Here is a 26,003-nt window from a genome sequence, read left to right as displayed (position 1 = left end):
AGGAATCCCTATAAAAGCTCCTTAATTTGGGAAACACTTAAAAAGCACTTTACCTGCTTAAGCTGGAAGGAAACCTAGAAATCCCTTGCATTCCATATTTAGGTTTTTGGGGTTTTTTTTGTGGTACGCAGGCCTCTCACTGTTGTGGCCTCGCCTGTTGCAGAGCACAGGCTCCGGACGCGCAGGCTCAGATGCCATGGCTCACGGGCCTAGCCGCTCCGCGGCATGTGGGATCTTCCTGGACCGGGGCATGAACCTGTGTCCCCTGCATTGGCAGGTGGACTCTCAACCACTGCGCCACCAGGGAAGCCCCATATTTAGGTTTTTACCTCCCATGTTGTTCTCAGAATTATCTCTTGGGAATTTCCTGACGGTCCGGTGGTTAGGACTCCGTGCTTTCACTGACGAAGGCACAGGTTCAATCCCTGGTTGGGGAGCTAAGATCCCGTAAGCAGCACATGGTGTGGCCAAAAAAAAAAAAAAAAAAAAAAAAAATGTATATATATATATATAAAAATAAAAAAAGAATTATTTCTTTCACTATTTTTCAATACAACACATTTTTATTGAGAATCTATTACGTGCATGTGGAACTGTACCATAGGTTACATGAATACAATTTGATCTGATTCTTAAACTCAAGAATCATGTAGTCTTTCCTCTTTATCATGTAAGAGATGTACAGTAAACATATTTTCTTGCTGTTAGTATATGTGACACAGTTCATAAGAGATCAGAAAAGGCAGCAATTAATGCAGGTCAGTGTTTTCTGAAGGCCTCCAAACAGGAGATGAGACCAGAGTTGGGCCTTCCAGAATAGATGAGATTGGCATGCCAGGGAGAAGATAAGCTTGAGGTAAAGAGATAGTAGTAAGAGTACCATTCGTAAGGACAGTGGAGAATGCATTGGTAAATGGATATTAACTGTGGGATGTGAGTCAGGCTGGAGATAGCTGCATTTAAGTCATCTTAGAAATATAGTGTTGTGTCCTTTAAAATCTCATGCAAGATTGAACTCCACTAATTGAAAGAACCTTATGGGTCTTTGAAGTAGAAAATACCTTTATGAAGTCCAACCCCCAGCTTTATAAAGTGTTGGGAACAAATTATTAGGCTTAAATAAGATTTGCAAGTGTGATACGTACATCATGAATCTCCCTACACAGGTACTAAGATATCTCATATTGAATTGAAACCGGTAACTTCATTTATGAAGTTGCAATGTACTTCAGTTCATTTAATCTCACTCTCCTACAATGTGTAAATTACTTATTTACTTAATCAATCTCAGTATTTACAGTTACATATAACTGTACTGGCATTGGTATTTTCTTATTTCTTTGTAGAAAGATCAATTGATGGATTAATCTATTGATTAATTAATAATTTAATTTCCTGTACACTGACTGACTACAATCTTCAAAAGATAATTGAAGATGTTCTTGGATGTTGCAGGACCTGGATTGGGAATCATGGCCTACCAAATTTCCATATCCCCATTAATGTCCCTGTTGCATTTGCTTTTATTGTTTCCTGCTGTAAGAGAGCAATCTTCATCTAAAGTTTGAATTGCTTTAGGAACATGAGAAGAGTTAATGTTATTCACAGTAATTGTCAGAGAAGAATGAGGTGCAACTGTTACCGATTTTTTTTAAAGAAAATCTGTGCTTCCACTATGGAAAACAGTATGGAGATTGCTCAAAAAGTTAAGAATAGAACTATCATACAATCTAGCTATTCCATTTCTGTGTATTTATCTGAAGCATACAAAACCAACATGAATTTGAAAAGAAATGTGCACCCTGACGTTCATAGCAGCATTATTTATAATAACCAAGATATGGAAACAACCTAAGTGTCCATAGATGGATGAATAGATAAAGATGTGGATATATATACACAATGGAATACTACTCAGCCATAAAAAGAATGAAATCTTGCCATTTGAGATAACATGGATAGATCATGAGAGTATTATGTTAAATGAAAAAGCTCAGAATGTGAAAGACAAAAACCATATGACCTCAGTCATATGTGTAATATAAAAAAATGCAAAAATTAAATGAACAACCAAAGCAAGACAAAAAAACCTCATAACACAGAGAACAGATTAGTGGTTACCAGAGAAGAGGGTTGAGGGTGGGTGAAAAGAGTGAAGGAGTAAATGGGTTAATACATATAAAATACTTAGAATTCTTAGAATAGTGCCAGCATTCTCCTACCCACTCGGCCAAATCTCAAGCCTGGTTAAACACATGCAACCACTTTCTGTATGTTTGCTTCTCATAGTTGGGCATCATTGGTGAAATGTACTCAACCAGTCAGAGTGGTACTCAACTAATAGGTAAGTGGCCTAGTAAGCCTACTGCTAATTAGTGCTGTCTTCTGGTAAAAAGCTGATCAGAAGCTTTGATGATCATTTGATACTCATCTGTGTATTGCAGGGTACTTGGGCTTAGCTCCTTTCTTGGGGACCCTCAATATAAGCATTATTTTTGGATCTGTCACCCATCAGATTACCCAAAGAAACATCTTTCTATTTCCTGCACAGAAAGCATAAACCCAGATGCCAATTTTCAGAGTGGAGTAGGAGAAGAGAGGAGGGGAGTGGGTCTTATCATCATCATATCTCTATTCCCCTGCCCATCCCCTGCGACGTGAGGGAGGAGGGGCAGTCACTTGGCTATGTGGAGTGAGTAAGGGGATCTTAGGATCTAGCTGCTTCTTAAACTTTCAACCAATTCTCTTATTTTTAGCCTCACCCTCATCTCTACTCTTGGAGGTAGATGATGCCTCCAATTTCTGAATCTGGGTTTTGTGGTATAACTGAAAATTGTTTATGGATTTTCTCACTGCCAACCTATGATTAAATTTGCTTGAATCTTCTCAATCAGTTGCCTTTCTTCTATACACATTTTTTAGATTAATTTTTTTCTAATTTCCTGTTCTCATTGCCTTACAGATTTATGCCTTAAACTTTTCTTTATTGTCATTTTAATGAGGTTTATTGAGGGAACAAAAGTAAACTAATGTGTTCAGTTTGTCTTTTTTATCCAGAACTAAATAGCATTTTTAATTAGATATTTTTTCTGTAACCTGTTAGTATCTGGGAAGGAAGTTTGTTTTGGTATATTTGTTTTATATTTCATACCTGTGCAAAACTCTCTTATTAATTCTAAAAATTAATTTGGGACTTCCCTGGTGGCGCAGTGGTTAAGAATCCGCCTGCCAATGCAGGGGACATGGGTTCGAGCCCTGGTCAGGGAAGATCCCACATTCCGCGGAGCAACTAAGCCCGTGCACCACAACTACGGAGCCTGCGGTCTAGAGCCCGTGAGCCACAACAACTGAGCCCGTGTGCCACAATTACTAAAGCCCGTGTGCCTAGAGCCTGCCTGTGCTCCACAACAAAGAGAAGCCACCACAGTGAGAAACCCATGCACCACAACAAAGAGTAGCCCCTGCTCTCCGCAACTAGAGAAAACCCACATGCAGCAACGAAGACCCAATGCAACCAAAAATAAATAAATAAATAAATTTATAAAAATAAAAAATAATTTGGCTATACTATATCTAATTAACTATTCAAACCACTTCAGTCTGTCCCCTGCTCCCAACACTTGACCAAAATTGCTCTTGCTAGGACTACCCATTTCCTCCATATTGCTAAACACAAAGGACACTTTTCTGTCTAATCTTAATTTATGTGTTTCAGTAATATTCCACAGAATTTATCCATTCCTCCTTTTTGAGGTACTCTTTTTTCTTAGCTTCTTCAACATATCATCCTTCCAGGTTTCCTTATACTTTTCTGGATGCTCTTACCCTTAGATAGGCTCTCCTCCTTCAGCGCATTTGGAGTTTCTTAGAACTTGTACCTGGGCTTTTTTCTGCTACTATTGTTATCATCGTCACCACTAACAACTGTCATTATCATTATTACTACCATAAAATTAGTTTTGCAGCTATCACAACTGTTTTAGAACACCATGTTTCTATGCCATAGAGCTTGAAAACTCAAGACTATAAATTTCCTAACTGTTGAAGAAATCGACAAATCTACTGACATATAATTTCTTGTATGGTAGGAAAAATGAAGTTTAAGTAGGAAAAATTAATTGCAACACATGCAGAAAGCTTCTAAGAAATTCTTATATTTCAGTCTTTAAGAACTTGGCAATAATAAGCTTACTTCAGAGTTTCAATCTGGCCTGATAGATGGCCACCCAAACTAGACATTCTGGTTTGCTGGGGTCAGATACTAGAATCAATAGAATTGTTTCCAACTATATTATTTATACAGCATAGTATACTGATTGTTAAGTACTTCTGTGGTGAACTGGATTGACTGGTTTGGCCATACAAAGGATTTATATATTGGTATAGATCCAGTATATCCAAAAGGCTTAAAGAATCTTATTTAAGTATGGAAAATAGCTTTATTATTAAGCCTACAAAATAATTCTTTCCATGAAAATCTTGAACTTTAGTGAATTACCTATACCCAAAGAATGGACCCTTTTGAACCAGATCTTATCTTCTCTAGCACCTTATATTATAACAATAATTATAATGATATTGAAAATTATTTATATTGAAAATTATGAGTCAGGCTACTAAGCATTTTCATGTAATTTTCAAAACAACTCTACCAGTGTAACTATGATTATCCCATTTTCTTGAAGAGGAAACTGAAATTGAAGATGCTGCCACTTTCTCATGGTCCTACAATTAATAAGGTATGGAGCTGGTATTCAAATATAGGTCTGATCTGACTGCAAACCCTTCCAATTTGTCAGCTGTGCTGCTTTCCTTCCTTTTACGTGTAGCAGTAGGATATATATGTAAAATTATATATATTATATATATATAAAATTTCCTCCAGGTAATCTTCTTTTATTAAGGGACCATTTGCTTGTTTTTTTTTTCCTTCTGAATTTATATGTGTAATTTGACCTTAATTTTGTGTTTAGAATACATTCTGTAATATAATTCTAAATCTCAAACAGTATTTATCATTTGTGTGCAGAATTCTGTGTGTGTGTATGCAGTTATTTTTGTTATACCACAGTTATTGGTAAATAAATGTAAAGGCATTCAGACACTTGAAAACAGTTATAAGACTCATTTTCTGTTTCCTTACTCCCATTTTCCACAATCTGATGTCATTCCTTCTTGTAAAACTGCTTTGGAAATATCACCACTAAGCTACTTTTTGATAAACCCAGTGAGCTATTTTTGGTCCTTTGCTTTCTTCAACTCTTAGTACTCTTGTTTGCTCTCTTCTTGAAGGACTCCTTCTCACTGGTTCTTTGACCTTACATTTCTTATAGTTCATCTGTTTCTGCTGTTCCTTCTTCATCAACTTTGTGGGCTCCAGTTTCTCTACTTTCACCATAACTAGTATTTTTTTCTTACTCTGGGTATTCTGTGGGTCATTTTATCAAGTTCTGTTATTTTAACTTATGCCAAGTGTCCCCACAGATATTTCTTTTATACATATATCATTTTTACCCCTATATGTGTACACATTGTTTCTTATGGGGGCATTTCCTTTGGAATGTCTCAAAGATACTTTAATGGGTCTCAAATGAATCTCATTATCTCCCCCTTCTCCAAAATTCTTTGTCCTGTTTTCTTTTTAAATAAATGACACCACTATCTGCTAAACTCCACTGAAGTCCAAAGTAGGGAACTATTTTGACTTTCTTGCTCAATCTTCACAGCATCCTCTACCCAGCTCTTCCTCTAATTTTTGTCCTTTTATCCATCCTCACTGCCAATGCGTTAGTTTGGTTCATCATCATCTCTCACTTGATTACTTGTAATAATTTCTTTTTAAATCAACTAATTTTATTCAGATATAATTTACATACAGTAAAATACACATATCTCAATTGTACAATTATCAGATTTTTGACAAACGTATATTCTGTGTAAGTAACATTTTCATCAAAATATGGACCATTTCTATCACTCCAGAAAATTCTTTTTTTCTCCTTTCCGGTTAATCCACCCCCCCCCCCGCATCCAAAGGTAATTACTCTTTTGATTTCTGTTTGTGCAGATAAGTGTGACTACACTTGAACTTTATATAAATGGAATCAAACAGTATGTACTCTGTTGTCTTTTACCTAAAATAATGTTTTTGAGATTCATTCATGTTGCTTCATGTATCTGTAATGTGGTTTTTTTTTTATTATGGAGTACTGTTCTATTGTATGAAGATATTACAATTCTTTTTTTTTTTTAACATCTTTATTGGGGTATAATTGCTTTACAATGGTGTGTTAGTTTCTGCTTTATAACAAAGTGAATCAGTTATACATATACATATGCTCCCATATCTCTTCCCTCTTGCGTCTCCCTCCCTCCCCCCCTCCCTATCCCACCCCTCCAGGCTGTCACAAAGCACCGAGCCAATATCCCTGTGCCATGCGGCTGCTTCCCACTAGCTATCTACCTTACTACGTTTGTTAGTGTGTATATGTCCATGACTCTCTCTCGCCCTGTCACAGCTCACCCTTCCCCCTCCCCATAACCTCAAGTCCGTTCTCTAGGAGGTCTGCGTCTTTATTCCTGCCTTACCCCTAGGTTCTTCATGACATTTTTTTTTCTTAAATTCCATATATATGTGTTAGCATACGGTATTTGTCTTTTTCTTTCTGACTTACTTCACTCTGTATGACAGACTCTAGGTCTATCCACCTCATTACAAATAGCTCAATTTCGTTTCTTTTTATGGCTGAGTAATATTCCATTGTATATATGTGCCACATCTTCTTTATCCATTCATCCGATGATGGGCACTTAGGTTGTTTCCATCTCCGGGCTATTGTAAATAGAGCTGCAATGAACATTTTGGTACATGACTCTTTTTGAATTTCGGTTTTCTCAGGGTATATGCCCAGTAGTGGGATTGCTGGGTCATATGGTAGTTCTATTTGTAGCTTTTTTACAATTCTTAAATTCATTCTCTTGTTGATATTTGAATCCAGTTGTTGTCTACTATGAATAAAGCTACTATGAGCATTCCTATAAAAGTCTTTTTCAAACATATGTTTTTATTTCTTTTGGATAAATAGCTAGAAGTGAAATTGTTTGATCACAGGACATGTGTATGCTTAAATTTACAAGAAATTATCAAACATTTCCCCAAATTTTCTGTATCATTTAACAACTCCTTCAGTATTTTATGATATTTCTGTTTGAGTCATATTCTTATTGCCATTTGGTGGTTTCAGTCTTCATAATCTTTATAATTTTTACTGTTTCATGTGTGTGAGGTGGTACTTATGAGGTTAAAATTTGTATTTCTCTGATGACTCATTAGTCATGTTGAGCACTTTTTCAGGTACCTACTGACCACTTGTATATCTTTTCTTGTGTGTGAAGTGGCATTCAAGCCTTTTTCTTATTAAAAAAGTTGGGTTATTTGTCATTTTATTATAGATTTGTGGCAGTTCTGCGATAGTCTAGATATGACCTTTGCCATATACATCTCTCTATATATATCTGTCACATATTTCCCACCTGTAACTTGCATTTTCATTTTCTAGTGATGTAATTGAGGAAGAGAAATTTTTAATTTTGATGAAGTCCAATTTATCAATTTTTAATTTTATGGTTGGTACATTTTGTGTCCTAAGATTTCTTTTCATATCTCAAAGTTACAAAGATACTTTTCTCTGTTTTTTCCTTAAAAACTTCTTTATAGTCCAGCAGCTTTTAAACCATTCTTTGTTTCTCATATTGTTTGGGCCCATAATTTCTCTCCAGTTTAGTCAGAGTCACTTTTCCAAATCTTAAATATAATGATGTTACTTATCCTTCACCCACCAATTTCAACTTCCTGAGCGTTATTTGATGCCATCTCTCCAAACTCCTTAACATGGTTTATAAAGCCCTTCATCACGTCTTTCTTTTTTAAAAGACCTGCCTTCCCCTATCCCCACCCTTAACTATTCTTTGCATTAGTTTTGCCAAACAATTTATACTTCCCTCAAAGCACTACACGCTCTTTTTCTTCTGGGCTATTGCACTTTCCCTGCCTAGACTGTCTTTTTCTCTACTCACTCCCCTCTCCACCTAGGTAACTCCTATTTGTCTCTCACTCGGTTTCTTTCTTTTTTCTTTTTTTAATATTTATTATTTTGTGGGGTATAGTTGCTTTACAATGTTGTACTAGCTCCTGCTGCACAGCAAAGTGAACCAGCCATATGTATACATATATCCCCTCCCTTTTGGATTTCCCTCCCATCCAGTGTCACTTTCCCTAAGCAGACTTTCCTGATCTTTGAACACTGGTGCCCCTCCCACATGGTCCCAGAGTACATTGGGGTTTCTACTCTTATAGTGGTTTTCACACTATTCTGTACTGGTTGTCACTAAATCCCAAGTTCTTGGAAATCCAGAGCTGTGTCTTGTTCACTATGGTATCTGCAGTACTCAACAGAATTCTTATCACATAAAAGGAGTAACAGAATATCTTAGATGGTGGATAGAGCAGGTGAAGATAGCAAATGTGACCCAGTAAACTTTGATTCCTTGAATTCATCATTATTTATAGTAGATATTTGATAACCATTTGATTTGTTTTCCATCTTAGTGTAATATTTTAATACATCAACACATATTCATTACAGAAACTTTAAGAAAGAATACAGAAAAATGAAATTATTTATTATGCTACCTTCTACAGCTAATAACTTAATATTTTGATGTAATTTCCTTCCAGTCCTTTTTAGTTGTATATGTGCTTTGCATGCTATTTAAAAATACAACAAATTGTATATGCAGTTTTAAATTTTATTAGCTTTCTTAAATAGCCACTGAAATGAGTGCATACACAGATGTGATTAAAATGATGATTTAAAAAGATAGATTCATATTTTTATATTCAAGAGATTGTTGTTTCCTTCCAAAAGCCAATGATTTTGCAGTTGTTCAAACATTTTTGGAGCCACTCTTCAGAAATGCCTTTAGAACCAAAGAAATATAATTTCTTCAGAATCACACCTGATTTTTTTATTCAAAACATCAATTTATTGAACAAATACTTAATGAGTTATAGACACATTTTTTAGGTTCTGGAGATTCAATTGTAAGCACGACACAGTTCTCTTCCTTCAAGGATCTTGATTACTTTTTATTATTTAAGAATTTTCATGACAATTTTCCTCTCCCAGAAAATTAAATCTGCGTGGAAAGATGATTATTTGCTATGATTAATGATTTCAAAAGCAATACATTGCTATTTATTAAGGACTTTCATAACTGTTCCAAAATATTTTTATTAACTGCATTATAGTTGGATTAAGTCACTATTTTGAAAGTGATCACAGCAATTGTGAATGAGACCAGATGAAGCACAAATTTTTAAAAAAATCAGTAATATTATTTCACAGTATTATATAAAAGTGCCACATAAGCACTTTTTTCATGATTTCCTTTAGAACTGGAAGCTTTCATGGATAAGTTGAATTTGACATAAATTTTGAAGAAGGACAAATACATATAAAAGAAATGAAAGGTGGGTGAATTTTTTTTTGTGGCGTAAGAAGCATGAGCTGAGGCATGGGAAAATGTCAGGCTTATTTGGTTAGAAAAAGTGTGTGTAGGAGAATGGGATGAAGTTTTAACAGTAGCTTTCAACTAAGGGTCAAATCAGAATTAGCTAGGAAACTTTAAAATGTGTCTTTAAATATGTCTTCATTATTCTGATAACCCCTTGGGTATATCTGAGCCAGAGTCTCTTTCTCTTAGGACTTAGAGAAGGAGAGAAGGGAAGGGTTGGTTATGAATAGTTACCATATTTTGCTTCTGTGAACCTTTTCCCCAGCCAATGGACTTTGAGTACCAGGTTAAGGAATTTAGATATCAGTCTGTTGGCAACTGGGACATATTACAAGTTTTGAACCATGCTACTGACAGGATAAACGCTATGTTTTAGGTAGATCAATATTTTGGTGGTTTGCTTGATGGATAGCAACCATGTAGCTTTTTGTTACAGTGAGACGGGAGTACAACATATTGTTGTTAAAACAGGAAAATAATTTAATTTCTTGTGTTGGTGAAACTGTAGTAAGATAAAACCTTTTCTAATGAAGGTTTTTACTGGATCTGAAAATTTAGATACTTTTTTTGCTTAATTGTTCAAAGTTGACTGTGAGACTGTGCAAGTAGGTTACTGCCATTATTAGAACTGTTATAAAAGATGGCTATTTTAAGCAAATAGAACAATCACCTGTAATGCTTATGCCCTCAACAGATGAAAGGCCCAAAGGAAAGGAATTCAAATTTATTTTCTTTATTACTTAAGCATTTTCTGAGAAGAGAGCCTCAGTTCAAAGCTTAAGGAAAAATGAAGATAAGTAACATTTAGCTCAGTTAATGTAGTCAGTTTCTATAAACTTATGAATTTGGAATAAAGGTAGTATCATGAGACAGTGCTCCTAATTTGTTCACTAAGCCCAGGCAAGGATCAGATTCTTGGTGCCTCAATTTTTCCATTTGTAGGACGGGGGTAATATGCCTATTTTATGCATCTCATGTGATGGTTCTGAAAATCTTTTCAAATGGTTATTCTCAAATCATATAGCTGCAACATTAGATAAGGTTTAGTTTCCATATATGTATTCTCTTCTTTTTACCTCTATAAAATTTCTAAGTTTTATTTGATATTGGTTAACATATGCAGTACAGGAATGAAAATGGTTTCTTCACGCTAGGAACAAATTTTAATACTTCACGTGTAAAAATGTTTGTAGTATAAATATGTTTCTAAATGATTTAATTCTAATTAGGCTGGTTACTTGCATTTGAGAAACAGTTGCAAAATAATTACTCTCTCTACATTATATGAAGAATAAATTAGAAATATCAGTAAACTGCCTGGCTTTGATCTTCTTAAAGAAAGTCATTAAAATGAGGTAATATTTTTAGCGTTCAGGGAAAATGTATCCATTTATTTATTCAACAAATATTTTAGCACCTATCATGAACCAGATGTCTGTATTGTTTTAGACACTGGGATGTTCTTTTTTTTTGTGGTACAAGGGCCTCTCACTGTTGTGGCCTCTCCCGTTGCGGAGCACAGGCTCCGGATGCGCAGGCTCAGTGGCCATGGCTCACGGGCCAAGCCGCTCCGCGGCACGTGGGATCTTCCTGGACCGGGGCACGAACCCGTGTCCCCTGCATCGGCAGGCGGACTCTCAACCACTGCGCCACCAGGGAAGCTCTCTATGATGTTCTTTATGATGGAGAGCAATGAGATTTGTGCACACATTCCTAAAGAAAGTGATCACAGTTTTGTTTATGGGCAATATCTGTTTTATTACCATATAAGGCTAATGAGCATTTTGTTGTCCTTATTGTTATAGCAACGCATTTAAATCATTGTCTTGAGATAGTATGTTTGATAGTCTTCTGCTCGATCTTCAGTATATTTTTTTATTAAACAGATTTCCCAAACCAAATTACTCCTAACACTTTTTGCCCTGCTACAGGTCACATACTGAATGTAAGATAGTACCCTACCAGCACTGAATAAATATTCATACTGATAGTACTTCTGGATTCATACACTTTAACATTCTGTAATAGAGTAGCTATTGACCTGTATTTGTTAATTTGTATGTAATTCATTCTTTTAGTCATTCTCTTCAGCTCTACTAATAGAACCTTCTCTAACATGTCTCCACATGTGTTACATCATGTTTTCCTTGGTAAAGTCTTAATTTCCAGAAATTAAGCATATTTGGATATGAAGCATATTTGGATCATCTTGTCTTTTACTTTCTTGTGCCTTCTTCTTGACTGATTTTTGTCTTTGTGCCTTCTAAAGTTTGGTCTTAAATAATTATCAATACATTTAAATGATAATTTCAAATTGACACAGTTGAAGTTAAACATTTCCTTAACATCTATCATATATAGTTCATGTATATGCATAAATACTCTATGTTATGACCACAAGTTGTTCTACTTAAAATGTTTTGTGTCAGCCAACCTGAATGTGTAGGTTTTACTTGGACTGTATTGAGAACAAATAAGTCTGAATATTTAATCATTCCTTCAGTAGCAGAATCTTTTCTAACCTATGTCAATGTGGTATATTAAAAATATTTCTTTGAGAAGCATATATTAGAGCTAAATGTGAACTTCAGAGACATTGCTTTCTCTAATCCTGCAAATCATATTTGATGGTTTATATGCACTGAAATCTTTGTACATTCATAGTATCTATGAAATATTCCAGGAAAATCATGTTTAGGGCTTAACTTACTAGAATAGAGTTATCGAAAATGGAGTTTAAATGGCTAATAGACGAAGTGAGATACTGTGGGACACCGTGAACACCTGTGGCTTGCTCTTAAAGTTGACATCTTCCTAAGGGTACAAGCAGAGAACTGTTTTACCCTACGTATGAGACAGGAACTTACCTCTTATTTTCCTTGAGTAAACATATAGTTACTTCCAAAACTGAGATCTTTTAGGCCTAAAGGATATGTACCTGGTTCCATGCATTATTTGCTGAAAAAGAAAAAAAATTCCTATACTCTTTAGATTACTTAAGAAAAATCCAGAAAAATCTGACACTTGGAAAAAAGGCCAGAGTCAGAACAAGAAAGAGCTTCTGTTCCTGACTGGAGGCATTTCCTGTCCTGTTTCATGGAACATGCTAAAAAGTTTTTAAAACTGCCTCATGCGGTTTGTCCCCTCCAAGGTGATTATAAAGGGACCCAGATATGCTGATCTCTGTTCTCTGCACATGGCACAAATAGAAAGCTTTGAGCAGGAGTGGAAAGGCACACTGTCACTTGTCTTTCTCCTCTGAAGAAGCTGGGACACATTCTGCTCAGCCAACATGTTCCCAGAGGAATGTGATTTAACGTCCACTTTTCACACTGTAAGAAGCAACACTGTAGACCTGTCCGGGAGGGTGATGGCAGCCTGAGAGGAATTTGTATAAGTGTTTTTCACTCCAGTGTTTTCATGTGACCTGACTCTCATTCTCAATTTAGTTACATCTTGACCTGGAAAATGTAGCCAAGGTTTGCCTCTCTTCATTTGGCTTCCCATGATTCATGTTGTGCCTACCTCTCCTTCCACTCCTCCCACCCCATGCAGCCTCTTCACCCTTTCCCTTGCAACCTACCAGTAGAGCCTGTATAGATGTCTTCAAATGCATTTATTCTATTTCCCTCAGTAGGGGTTTTACTTCCAGGGAGATAAAATGTGTTTGAGTCCCTGAAATACATACAAGGAATATCCGCTGTAAAGCAGCCTAAGCCATTCCCCACTCCTTTCTCCAGATCTGTCTATTCATATAGCTGGCAGCTTCTTTAAGAACCCTCTAGTAGTAAAAGAATTAATATTATCCCTAGATTTTATCCGCTCCCCCCTCCATTAAATGACTGATTTTTATGCGTGAGATAATAGACAAGCCTTGGATGACCTGTTTTTTTGTTTGTTTGTTTCTTTCCCTCCCTCCTCCCTCTTTTTTCCTTGCGGTAAAATAGTGCTGAAGAAAGAGGGCACTAGTGTACAGCCTAGATCGCATCCCTGCACCGTCTGGATTAGAGCTGAGGCGTCTGCGAACCGAGCTTGGCCGCGGTACTCTGGCCCGGGGACCACAGCGCTGCCTACCCGGACTCAGGTCCGTCTCAAGTCCAAATTCTCCAAGCAGACCCAGGTGAGCAGACACCTCCCGGCGGGGGAACCCACCCACAGTGACAGACACAAGGTCCCAATCTATGGGATTTTTTCTCCTTGTCCCAGAGGCATCCTCGATTATTTCTTTCTGTTAGTCTGGCTTCCCCGGGAAGCGTCGGGACGCATGGGTGCCTGGGTTGCCTTTCTTCTTTTGCCTGCCTCACCTCCTGTGCTCTTGCTCCTCGCCCGCTCCCTTTGCTCCTTTCTCGTCTGACCCTCACCTTGAAAACGGGAGCCGGAGAGGGACGAGAGAAAGAGCCAACTTCAGCCCCGCAGGCGGCTGAGATTTGGCGCCTCTGCCCCCGAAGTGGTAGGGTTTGAATATACCTGGAGGAGCAGCAGCTGCAAGGAGAAGAGAATGAGGATGGAGGGGTACTGGGGAAACGAGGAGGTGTGTGTGTGTGTGTGTGTGTGTGTGTGTGTGTGTGTGTGTGTGTGTGTAGAACGCAGGGAGGGGGGTTGGTCAAGTCGGGGGTTGGCGGGCTTGGGGGCTGGAGGTTAAAGAATTGCAACTCGCTGGTCAAAGCGTCCGCAAACGGCCCTGCGGAGGAATGCCTCAGCCGCTTGACCAAGCACTGTCCAGGGTTCTGAAGGCGGCAGGACTGAGCTGCCGCCGCCAGAGCAACCAGGAAGCTCCCCTCTGTTCCCTTTCTAGCAACTATGCAAAGCCAAAGGTCTGGATTTAGGGAAGTGCAGGGGTCCCTCCATCCCCTCCCTCCATCCTGGGTCGCGGGAAACAAGTTACCTCATCTGTACCCTTTCCCCCTAAACGTCTACAATAAGCTGACTTCTTGGGGTGGGGGAGGGAGGGGGGATGTACCAAAATCCGACATGCGGAGACTTTTCCAGGCGTTGCCTTAGTAACTAATATGGATTTCCTCAAGCTGGCAAATTTATATTTACTACTTGGGTAGTACGTTAGGGTCTCTTCAACCCCTCAAAGTTAAAGTAAAATGTGCACACCTGGTTCGAGTTTATTTTGAAGTAGCGCTTCTGCCTTCATAATGAAAGAGTTTGCAAATTTCTGGGGAAAAAAGTTGATCTTTTCAAATCCGGAAAGTTCTCTCAGGTCGAAAGACGCAGCTCCTTTTTCTCCCTCTTCTCTCCTCCCCCTCCAGTCAGTAATCGTGAGGGTATTTGGGGACCTGGAAGAGACTTGGAGCTGCAGGAGGGGACGGGTCGGCGAGGCTCTGCGCCTCCCGGGACGGAGGAGGATACTGGGGGCCGAACGCGCCACCTTCCGCCTTGACCAGAGCTGCCGCCCAAGCTGTCCCTCCAGCCGCTATCATGATGTCCTTCCAGCCCATATCATGAAATGCACCGGTCAACTCTTAACCAGCACTGACCCCAGAGTTTTGACACAGGTCCTGTAATAACGGAGCTTTGACTTCCTTCCTGTTTTGCCGGCAGCGTCCAGCTCACCCGAGGCACCACGACTCCCATGGTACCATTGGTCAGTTTACCTGGATGCACCAGTGAAGAAGGGGGACTCGAATACCCCTAAAGACGCCACCAGGGCGTAAAGGTGGTCGTGGAGGACCAGGAGGAGGAGGAGGAGGGGAAGGAGGCGGGGGTGCAGAAGCTGAAGTCGTCGGACAAGCGGCGTTGGCGACGGGGGAGAAGCAGGCGTCAGGCGTCGGGTCCGCACTGTGAGCGCGCAGAGCCTGCTGGCTGGACCAGCGTGGGAACGCGGCTGGCCGGCTGTGGACGGCGTCCTCAGCATAATGGTCCGGCTCCTCTTGGTTTTCTTCCCAGCTATCTTTTTGGAGATGTCCCTTCTCCCCAGAGGCCCCGGCAGGAAACTGTTGCTGGCAGGAGCCTCGTCTCAGCGCTCAGTGGCCAGAATGGACGGAGATGTCATCATTGGGGCCCTCTTTTCAGTCCACCACCAGCCTCCGGCCGAGAAGGTCCCCGAGAGGAAGTGTGGGGAGATCAGGGAGCAGTATGGCATCCAGAGGGTGGAGGCCATGTTCCACACGTTGGATAAGATCAACGCGGACCCGGTCCTTCTGCCCAACATCACCCTGGGCAGTGAGATCCGAGATTCCTGCTGGCACTCCTCTGTGGCTCTGGAGCAGAGCATTGAGTTCATCAGGGACTCTCTGATTTCCATTCGAGACGAGAAGGACGGGCTCAACCGGTGCCTGCCTGACGGCCAGACCCTCCCCCCAGGCAGGACTAAGAAGCCCATTGCCGGCGTGATCGGCCCGGGCTCCAGCTCCGTAGCCATTCAAGTGCAGAACCTGCTCCAGCTCTTCAACATCCCCCAGATCGCATATTCTGCCACAAGCATCGACCTGAGTGACAAAACTTTGTACAAATACTTCCTGAGGGTTGTCCCTTCTGACACTTTGCAGGCAAGGGCGATGCTTGACATAGTCAAGCGTTACAATTGGACCTATGTCTCCGCGGTCCACACGGAAGGTAGGCATTGCATTTGGGGAAGAAAAGTGCACAGAAAGCCAGGGCATTGCTTGATGTGCGCTTGGGATCACAGTGTTGTTCCTGTTTATTTCTAGCACCGTGGGAAGAGCCTTTACCCTTCTCCATACATGCCCATCCAGGCATTGCCTTGCATCCTCATCCTCCTATAATTAGAGTGTAGGAAAACTGTCCCATGGTGTTTCCGGGGGTAGCAGGAACCAAAAAGACACCAAACTCTCCATGAACAGTGCCCAGTTGTAGTTTTTGGACTTACATATTTGTTTGCCCTGATATTCTGAGTTTGTGTTTATTTGCCCAAGATGTTATACTACCCTTAAGTGACTGGCTATGGTTTTCCAAGCTTAATAGATTAATCCAATGTGAGCAGTAGAAAACCAAAAACCAAAAAGCAAACTGCTGTCCCCTAAACTGGACTTGAAAGCTTTATCTTGTCATGAACAGCTGAAGGTGCTTCTTTGTTCTGGTGTGCCCCCTTCTTACACATTTATAACTTACCTGTAAATATTGGATTAATGCAGTCACCTTCCTCAATATATCAGAAACTTATGTTTTAAATTCTGGGGTACCTTAGATACAAAGGAAAAGTAAATAATTTAAATAGTTATTATTTTTTTCCTACTTAATCAGTTAAAATTGTCCATATGCCCTCACTCTCCCCAAGAATTATCTTGTCTTATGAGCAATAGCACAGATGACCTCTTGGATTTGAATTTTGGTTTCTAGTTTGTTTGTTTGCTTTCTAACACAATGACTTTGCTTATTAGAATTTAAAGTTAGACAAATTATAAATTACTAATAAAATGATAGTAGATATCATGTTTAAAATAGCTTTTAAAAGTGAAATAGATTATACCTGAGGTTAAAAACTTTGATTTATACAGAGTCTTACAGACATGCATTCTCAAATAATTTATTATATATAGACTTTCTTTACTCTTCTCATCTTATCCTATACTGATTGTTGGATAAAATGAAACTTTTGAGTCATCTACTTTTAACTCCCTCAGGTTTATAGAGAAATTGAGACCCAGGTTACGAATTAATGTCCAGGACAATTCACGTGTATATGCTGGCATATGGAAGAGAATCTTGAAGGTATTGCTGCATTTATATTTCTTAATATCAAATTATTAACAGAAAGGCCATAGGTATGACTTCATGTTCTTTTAACAGTTACACAGTATTCAGTTACTGGTGTGAAGTCTGATACAGAAATTAAGAAACATTCTTACTGAAATGGTGATATGGTTATGTTAATGAAAACTGATGCTTTAACTTTAAAGGGAGCAGAGTTTTTAGGACAAACAAAAATTGTGTAGAAATTTCAGACTTTGATTTTGGAAAAAAAAAAAAACACCTTCCTGTTGCAGTGTTGTGAGTTCTAAAAACTGAATCCTATTTCTGAATCTTGATTTTTCATAGTGAACTGCCTGCCTCTTTTTCAACAAAATCACATATTACTCTTTTAAGACACAGCTTTAAGTTCAGATTTTAACTCCTTACATTTTTATGGTTAATGTTAATTTCCTACTTTTTTTTGTTTAGTATAGTTTCCTCCAGTGCTTAGATGGACCATCTTGAAAGCCCAAGTTAAAAATGTGTTAATTATCAGCATTAGAGCGATCTCTCTAAAAGGGAATGGCAAAAAGTAGATTGAATGTGATTTATTTAATTATTTAATAGTTCTCCCTCAAATGAGCTAGGTAATTGATTATAGATATTAGAAGTGTAAATACCTCCTTCAAGAAGAAGTAATACATCATTTTTACAAGGTAGTTTTATTTTCTATATTTTATTATGTCATTTTATTTTGGGGGTGGAGCGGAGTGGAGAAAAGATTCCCCCTCCCCCCTTCAGTATGTTTTCCAGTTGCATCCTTTTGCTAAAAATAATTGCTAATAGCGCTTTCTGACAACTAGAGTTGTCTTTTTGGAAAATTAATTGGACTTGTGTTTACAAATTATGTTGAGGAAGGGCTGATATTAAAATTCCACCCTTGTGTTAGTTTGGATTACTTTGTTCCCTTTCTGCCTTCTGACTTGGGTTGTGTGGCAAGGATAATGTCCGATAGCATTATAATAGTTGATCACAGACTAGATTGTGTTCATAGAACAGCATTAGAGCTAACTTTGGTATCTATTTTATTACCAAGAAATGATGCCATTCACCTTGCCTTTTATATATATCTTATTTCTTCTCAAAGAGAATTTGTTTCCTCTCTTATTAGATATAATTCTGTGGAAACTAAATTGCTTTTATTTTCTTCTATCTGCAAAGAAATATAACAGTGTCCTTTGTATAAGCTCCAACTGAAAATTTATTTTTTCTGAGGTTCTGCCCTCCTGCTTCTCAGGGACCCATAGTGTACTGGCCTGCAGGCACTTTCTTGCATCATCTAGTAATTTTCCTGTCTTCAGACTGATGGGGTCACCTACTGGTGACAGTTCCCTGTCAAAAAGCAGCTAAGACCACATATCAGTGTTGTCTCTGCCATCTGGGCACTATTCAGGAAGGAATATTAGCAATTTGGAGTTTAGAAATTCTGGGACCTCCAGTGACCTTCACCTCTCCTTTCCAAATTAGCCATTCTCTAGTCAGTTTATCATCACAATTTCTTTTATTAGAAGTTAGCCTAGTATAGTTAACATTAAAAGTAATAGGTGACTAGATTAGCATACCTTCATTTCTATGGTTAATATTGCTTGACTTTAAAACCATAGATGGAGCATCCTATTCTTTCTGAAGTTTTATATCCCTTTATTATTTTACTTTATATTGAAGTTAAGCTTGGAGGTGTTTTCTGGTTTTGTTTTAATCAGTTAGAATTCAGTTGTTATATTCTTTTACATACTTTTCAATCTTCTACCACGTCATTTGTGCCACACTTGTCCTCTTGTCATAACTGTCAGTTTACCTGACATAAAAAGAGGATCAGTTCACATGAAGTTACCAGCAACAGGCTCTCCAGAAGATTTTTCAGGATTATTTCCTGAGAGGAATATTGAATTAGGATCTGTCAAAGGGAGGGTACTGAAGCAACAGAGCCTTGTCCACAAAGAAAAATCGAGTGCACTTTGGAGCAAGCTGCTCACCTGGCATGTGTCTTTAAATATGCTAATCATAGAATACAAAAATAACCTATTTCTGTGAAGAATATCTCGGCCAAGGACATTGTATTCCATCCTTCTGATAAAATGTAGATTCCCCATCAAAAAAACAAATTTATCATTTCAAAAAATTGTAGAAAACAATACTTAAAAAATAATTCTAGTTGATTAAATCAAAGCTTTGGATGAGTCCAAAAAGAATATTCTTTGAGTTTGTAGCTTCAAAAAGTTAAGTTTTGGGGTTGAATACATTTTCATTTGTTTTAAACCTTTCTCTCTTAATATTTTGTCTCATAGTGTCAGAGGAGTATGTGATAAGGGATTTAGTGATGCTGCTGTATGCTTTTGTTTACAGTTATGTTTTCATTGTGGTGCACCTTTTTTTGGACATTTGCTTACACTTTACGTGAGATTGGCCTTCTTTGGCTTCTCTTTTTCTTTTTAGAAGCTTTGCTCTATTTGATATAAAACACTCTAAAAGTCTAAAGGCATCAGAGGAAAATCCTCCTAAATCATAAGAACATCAGTTAACTATTTTACTTTAGCTAATGCAATTACATATAAGAATTTTATTTCTACTAAATACCATATTTTTCTATATATGCACCAGCAACTTTCTTTATACCTTTCTTATCTCGATTCCAAACTATTTTCACAGTAAGTCACCTTAATTAATGTTCTGTTTTATCACAATATAAGGAGTAGAATGTCTTGAAAGGTTATTTAGGCCAACCAGTTAAAGATGCTTAAAACAGCATTGTTACATCTTTGCCCAGAAGTCGTTCCCATATGCTCTAAGTCTCCTAATCGTGATTAGGATTTCTAATGAGAGTTGGAGAATATACAACTTAAATTCAGAGGCAGAATTTCACCTATTAGTCAGTTTTTCTGTTTAATGACCTGACTCCCTGAAGTTTCTATCGACTACTGGGAATCATCCAAGCAATTCAAATTTCTCTTCCATGTGATATTTATTATCAATGAACTCTCTCTCTTTTATGCTATACCTCACCAGTTCCTTCACCCATATATTGTACTTTTTAGTTCCCTTATAATCACAGATAACTCAAGTAGATCTTAGATAAGTTATTATCCAAAAGTCTTTTTAAAAATATGAGCTGATACTAGGCTACATCTCCTTTCTTTTATGCTTGGTAATTTTTAATATTGTTATTATTATTCTAAGAGTAAGACTTTGTTTTTTGTTTCCTTTTAAATGTAGAATATTTAGCTTAAATCTGCCTTATCAATAAGTTATGGGACTTTGATTATTTAATTCATCTTAGCATCCCAGCTTTGTGTCCTCAAGATTTGACTATATATGATAAAACTGAGTAAGAGAGAGTCAAGTGTAAATTCCCATAGCCCATTACCAGCAAACTACTAATCTGGGTGGTCACTCAGCCTGTTATGAATTTCCTTGACAGTAAGTTTTTTCATTACATACTATACCACTTTATAGATAAATAAATAAATAGCATAAAAGTAGAAAAATCATCACAGCACATTTACAATTCTAATAAAAAATTTACTATCCCAAAAACTGTTTATAAGAAATTTGAAGACTTGGTCTCAGTTACTAAGTTCTTTACACTCTAAAGGGATTACAGTTTGAACACATGTAAAATGAGTAAAAACAAATTATTACAGTATAGACATTTAGAAACATGAGTTTATATGTGTTTAGCGAACACTGAAAGAAAATATTGGTGAGTGTAATTAGCTAGAAAAAAGCTGGAGAAAAGGGAATTTTGATCAGTTTTTTAATATGGCATTTGTAAAAGATAAAAGCAGTAGTAAGAATGTCCCCATGGGGAATAAAATAAGCAGGTCTTCTTGGCTGGAGTGGAGAGTGTGGGCCGGGAACTAATAATAAACATAGCAACTCAAATGTGGGTCTTACATTCTGTGATTCCATGACTGTTTATCTATATGAAGGACAAATAATGGAGAATCTTGAAGCATGAGCCAAAGAGTTTTGATTTCAAGAAAGAAATGTCAAAGCAGAGTTTGGTATGATTCAAAGATAATTAAAAGAAAGTGAATTCTTACTGAAATGTGTAGGGAAGCTGCATTGGATGGGGAGGGAGAAAACTAGCCATGAAAGTTTATGTTTGTAGAATTCTAGTTACTAGGCTGTTAAAATAATTAGGAAGAATAAAAGTACTTCAAAGGAATACTTTATAGGAGAATTCGATGTGCCAAAGAGTTAGAGACAAAGAGTCAAAGATATCTTCAGTTTTGCAATCCTGAAGGACCAGGAGAATTTTGGTGTAATTAACAGGCCTGCAATAAGTAGGTTTTAAAATCACGATTCTTTATGTTTAAACAACAGGGACTTAGATTTAATATGTTCAACTTGCTGTGAACTTTGGCCAAGAGCTCATACATTAGTAGCAAGAGTGGGTGTCTGGACAGAATAAATCCAGGCACAGTCATAAGTTACCCTATTTGTGATTTAAAAACAGTGTTCGCATCCTACCTTGTTTACCGAGAACCTTGATTCTCTTGACTGACTAACCTGGGTACTTGAGAGTTGACTTCTTTAAACTCCAACCTTTTACATAAACATGTTACAAGGTAGTCTTTGCGAATTATATTATATAGTTCCCTGGCATCTTTTAAAGAGAGTGCTGAATTTAATAGGAACTTTTCTTGAATATACGAAGTAATCGTTGTGAATATCAACTGTTACTTACGCTGGGATACAGTGGTAATCTTGAAGCCTGTTGAAAAATATAAAGCCACTCACTCTTATCAAAAATGGCCCAGATTGTCATACTTTTGAGTTTCTGTCTTTGTTATTTTTTTCTATATTGACTAGACTTATTAAGCCATTTTCTAAGTTAGTTAATCAGTATTTAGTTAACAGGTTCTATGTACAAAGGATTAAGGTGAAATACAAAGATGAAAAAACGAGACACCTTTATTATTTTGAGAAATCTTGAACTCTTCTTGATTCTTCTGCCATACCATCAATCACCCTGTGACTTCATTTGCTTTCGCACAAAGTTTACAGCAGCTGGCTGCATAGGGTAGATGGTGATGACAACTTCTATTCTGTGTTTCTATCATGTGGCTTTGCAGTTGCCATTCCTCTATAAACACTACAAGTTTTTCTCCTGGTGGTCTATGGAGCTAATATATAATGATGGTTTTATGGATTTTTAATAACTTTCTGGGAGGTGGCTGGAGTGGTGTCATCATAAAGAAATTTGTCAGAAGCCATATTTTCAGCAAAGACCACAGAGGGCTGGGAAACCATGGCTGAGGACACAGTAGTTTAGTAAGCACCTACAATCACTGAAAAAATCAGCTCATAGTGCATGCTGTTCTGACATTATTTTGGAAGCAACATCTCAGTAGGAGAGGTTGTCAGTTTTCAGAGAAGCTGTAGTTGAAAATCGGAGTCAGGCTGAGACATAAAGTCTTGTCAAAATGATGTAGCTGTCTTATCCATCAAAGAGCTATCATTAGATTTTAAACTTATGTAGAAATATTTATGTACTTTATGTGTGCAAGTTCTACTAATTTTCATGCTTAATTGTCTTCTATAAATGTCTACATTTTTAATTTTCATGAAAAATTATAATTTTAATTTTCCTCAGTCTCATGGGAAGTTTTGCTTTCTTAAACTTAAGGCATTGTGGTACCAAATACCAGCATTAATGTTTTTATGAAGAGTATTGGCTCAAGCAGAAACTTGGTGATCAGAAATGATCATTTATCAATTTTATGATCATCTATTTTAGTTACTTCATGGCCAACAAATTGAAGATTCAAGGCAATATCTAAATGATTCAGATAAAAGCCTTAATTGGCAATTGAAGGACAAGGAGATTTTGGGGAGCATTTCTTTTTTTGCCAAGTAACTTATTTTGCTTTCTAATGAAGACATGACCATTTATTCATTGATAAATTCATGCATCTGCTATGTATCAGACATTGGTCTTGGCACTAGGAACACATAAATTAAAATAATAATAATAGTTATTATTATTTCATTACTGTTATTATTATTGTCCTCAAGGGTCCTATAGTCTGTTGGAAGAGACATAGAAATATATAGGTAGTTAAAGGCTTATGGGTTACAGAAAGTACATTTAATCACTTGAAAGAAAAAAATGCATAAAAGACTATGGGAAATAATATACATTCATCTCAGTTTTATTTATAAAATGGGAATGATAATCACTACCATGTTATTTACTCACAGCAGTGTTTCAGAGAACAAGGAAACAGTATGTATAACTAGCTTTCATTTGCTTTTGTTAAACTGCCATCAGTTAGCCCTTCTTAGCTGATGAAAGTTGAACACATACATGAAATCAGTTAATAAGGTGAAGACTTTTGAATCTAAAACTTAATAACATAAAATAAAAATGCAATTCATGGTTAAGATAAAAGTTCAGCTTGTGCTATAGGTTTCATGTTGCAAATGAGAAAACAAAGGCCCGGGGAAATAAAATGACCTGCCTAAGACCATAACATTCATTAGTAACAAAGCCAGGACTTATTCAAATTTGCGTTAGATACTTTCCTAACCCAAGGATCTATTGATTGTTTATTTTTATTTAATTTTATTTTTTGTACATCTTCCTTGGAGTATAATTGCTTTACAATCGTGTGTTAGTTCTGCTTTATAACAAAGTGAATCAGTTATACATATACATATGCTCCCATATCTCTTCCCTCTCGCGTCTCCCTCCCTCCTACCCTCCCTATCCCACCCCTCTAGGTGGTCACAAAGCACCGAGCTGATCTCCCTGTGCTATGTGGCTGCTTCCCACTAGCTATCTGTTTTACGTTTGGTAGTGTATATATGTCCATGCCACTCTCTCGCTTTGTCACAGCTTACCCTTCCCCCTCCCCATATCCTCAAGTCTATTCTCTAGTAGGTCTGTGTCTTTATTCCTGTCTTACCCCTAGGTTCTTCATGACATTTTTTTTTCCTTAAATTCCATATATATGTGTTAGCATATGGTATTTGTTTTTCTCTTTCTGACTTACTTCACTCTGTATGACAGACTCTAGGTCTATCCACCTCATTACAAATAGCTCAATTTCATTTCTTTTTATGGCTGAGTAATATTCCATTGTATATATGTGCCACATCTTCTTTATCCATTCATCCGATGATGGACACTTAGGTTGTTTCCATCTCTGGGCTATTGTAAATAGAGCTGCAATGAACATTGTGGTACATGACTCTTTTTGAATTATGGTTTTCTCAGGGTATACGCCCAGTAGTGGGATTGCTGGGTCGTATGGTAGTTCTATTTTTAGTTTTTTAAGGAACCTCCATACTGTTCTCCATAGTGGCTGTACCAATTCACATTCCCACCAGCAGTGCAAGAGTGTTCCCTTTTCTCCACACCCTCTCCAGCATTTATTGTTTCTAGATTTTTTGATGATGGCCATTCTGACTGGTGTGAGATGATATCTCATTGTAGTTTTGATTTGCATTTCTCTAATGATTAATGATGTTGAGCATTCTTTCATGTGTTTGTTGGCAGTCTGTATATCTTCTTTGGAGAAATGTCTATTTAGGTCTTCTGCCCATTTTTGGATTGGGTTGTTTGTTTCTTCGTTATTGAGCTGCATGAGCTGCTTATAAATTTTGGAGATTAATCCTTTGTCAGTTGCTTCATTTGCAAATATTTTTTCCCATTCTGAGGGTTGTCTTTTGGTCTTGTTTATGGTTTCCTTTGCTGTGCAAAAGCTTTTAAGTTTCATTAGGTTCCATTTGTTTATTTTCGTTTTTATTTCCATTTCTCTAGGAGGTGGGTCAAAAAGGATCTTGCTGTGATTTATGTCATAGAGTGTTCTGCCTATGTTTTCCTCTAAGAGTTTGATTGTTTATTTTTAAATCACATGGGCCACCCACATGCATTCCTTTCTCCTGTGAGGTAGGTTTATATCATCTGGCCCAGCTATGTTCTTCCCAACATTGCTGCAGTCATTTAGCAGCTTGCAGGAGACTCTTCTGTCACTGAAAACTCATTCTCACTGCTGAGAGTCTTCCTTTCAGTACTCTTGCGTGATTGTAGCATTCATGTGTGTGACCCATTGATACCTACCCTCATAGGTCGTTGATCTCAACTCTTGTGTCCTTCACCTTCACTTCAGCAGCCCATGCACTCTGTCCACAGTCTGGCACCTTGAACTCACCAAGAACTCATAGCTCAAATCTTTTAAATACCAAAAAGCCCTTGAACAATACAAGCCTATTTAACTTCTCTTGCTTCCAACTCACCTGCTCTCCACATTCCCCTGGAAAGTCTGTGTCAAGCATTTTCTCATTTGATCTGATTCTTCCCTGGATCTGAGCAACTCTACCTCTATATTTGTGCTTGTTACCAACTTGAAATAAAGGTCCTTTCTCAGAGAAAATGAATTTCCAGCTTAAAGTGTCTACTCCACATGAAACTGTAGTTGAGGAGATTATAAATATGTCATTTCCCCCCCAGCTCCTTCAGTGCAGAAAAATAAAGACTGCAGAGGAGGACATTTTTTTTTTTTTTTAAAGAAAAGAAAGAAGGAACCATTCTATCCCTATGAGGTCTGTGGTCAAGAGTGGGAGATCACATTCACTCAGACAGCTCTGTGGTACCATCTCTATAACAAGTAACCAGGGGTGCTGAATAGTGAATAAGGATGCGAAAATTAAAAAAGGATGGGCAGGGGTGGATTCCAGGGGTCAGGGATAGGACTGACCCAAAGTTTCATGGAATC

The 26,003-nt window shown here is 37.6% G+C and overlaps 2 protein-coding genes across 5 annotated transcripts in view; both read left to right on the top strand.

Annotated features, from left to right (window-relative positions):
• UTRN (utrophin) overlaps nucleotides 1-26,003 on the top strand; it is a 1,623,662-nt gene that overhangs the window by 1,373,181 nt on the left and 224,478 nt on the right. The gene's annotated exons all lie outside the window — the stretch shown is intronic.
• GRM1 (glutamate metabotropic receptor 1) overlaps nucleotides 13,178-26,003 on the top strand; it is a 362,985-nt gene continuing 350,159 nt past the window's right edge. For 3 of the 4 annotated variants that reach the window (XM_049695377.1, XM_049695378.1, XM_033405483.2), the window contains exons 1-2: nucleotides 13,179-13,696; nucleotides 15,127-16,140. In XM_049695377.1, coding sequence (XP_049551334.1) covers nucleotides 15,441-16,140 — 700 coding nt within the window. In that variant the 5' untranslated portion in view covers nucleotides 13,179-13,696; nucleotides 15,127-15,440. Of the gene's footprint in view, nucleotides 13,697-15,126; nucleotides 16,141-26,003 lie in introns of all 4 variants that reach the window. The other variant, XM_033405479.2, reaches the window with a different exon arrangement.

The sequence above is a fragment of the Orcinus orca genome, chromosome 12 (assembly GCF_937001465.1).
Source record: "Orcinus orca chromosome 12, mOrcOrc1.1, whole genome shotgun sequence".
Lineage (NCBI taxonomy): Eukaryota > Metazoa > Chordata > Mammalia > Artiodactyla > Delphinidae > Orcinus > Orcinus orca.
The sequence above is the reverse complement of the archived record's forward strand: the minus strand, read 5'-3'. Positions and strand labels throughout refer to the sequence as shown.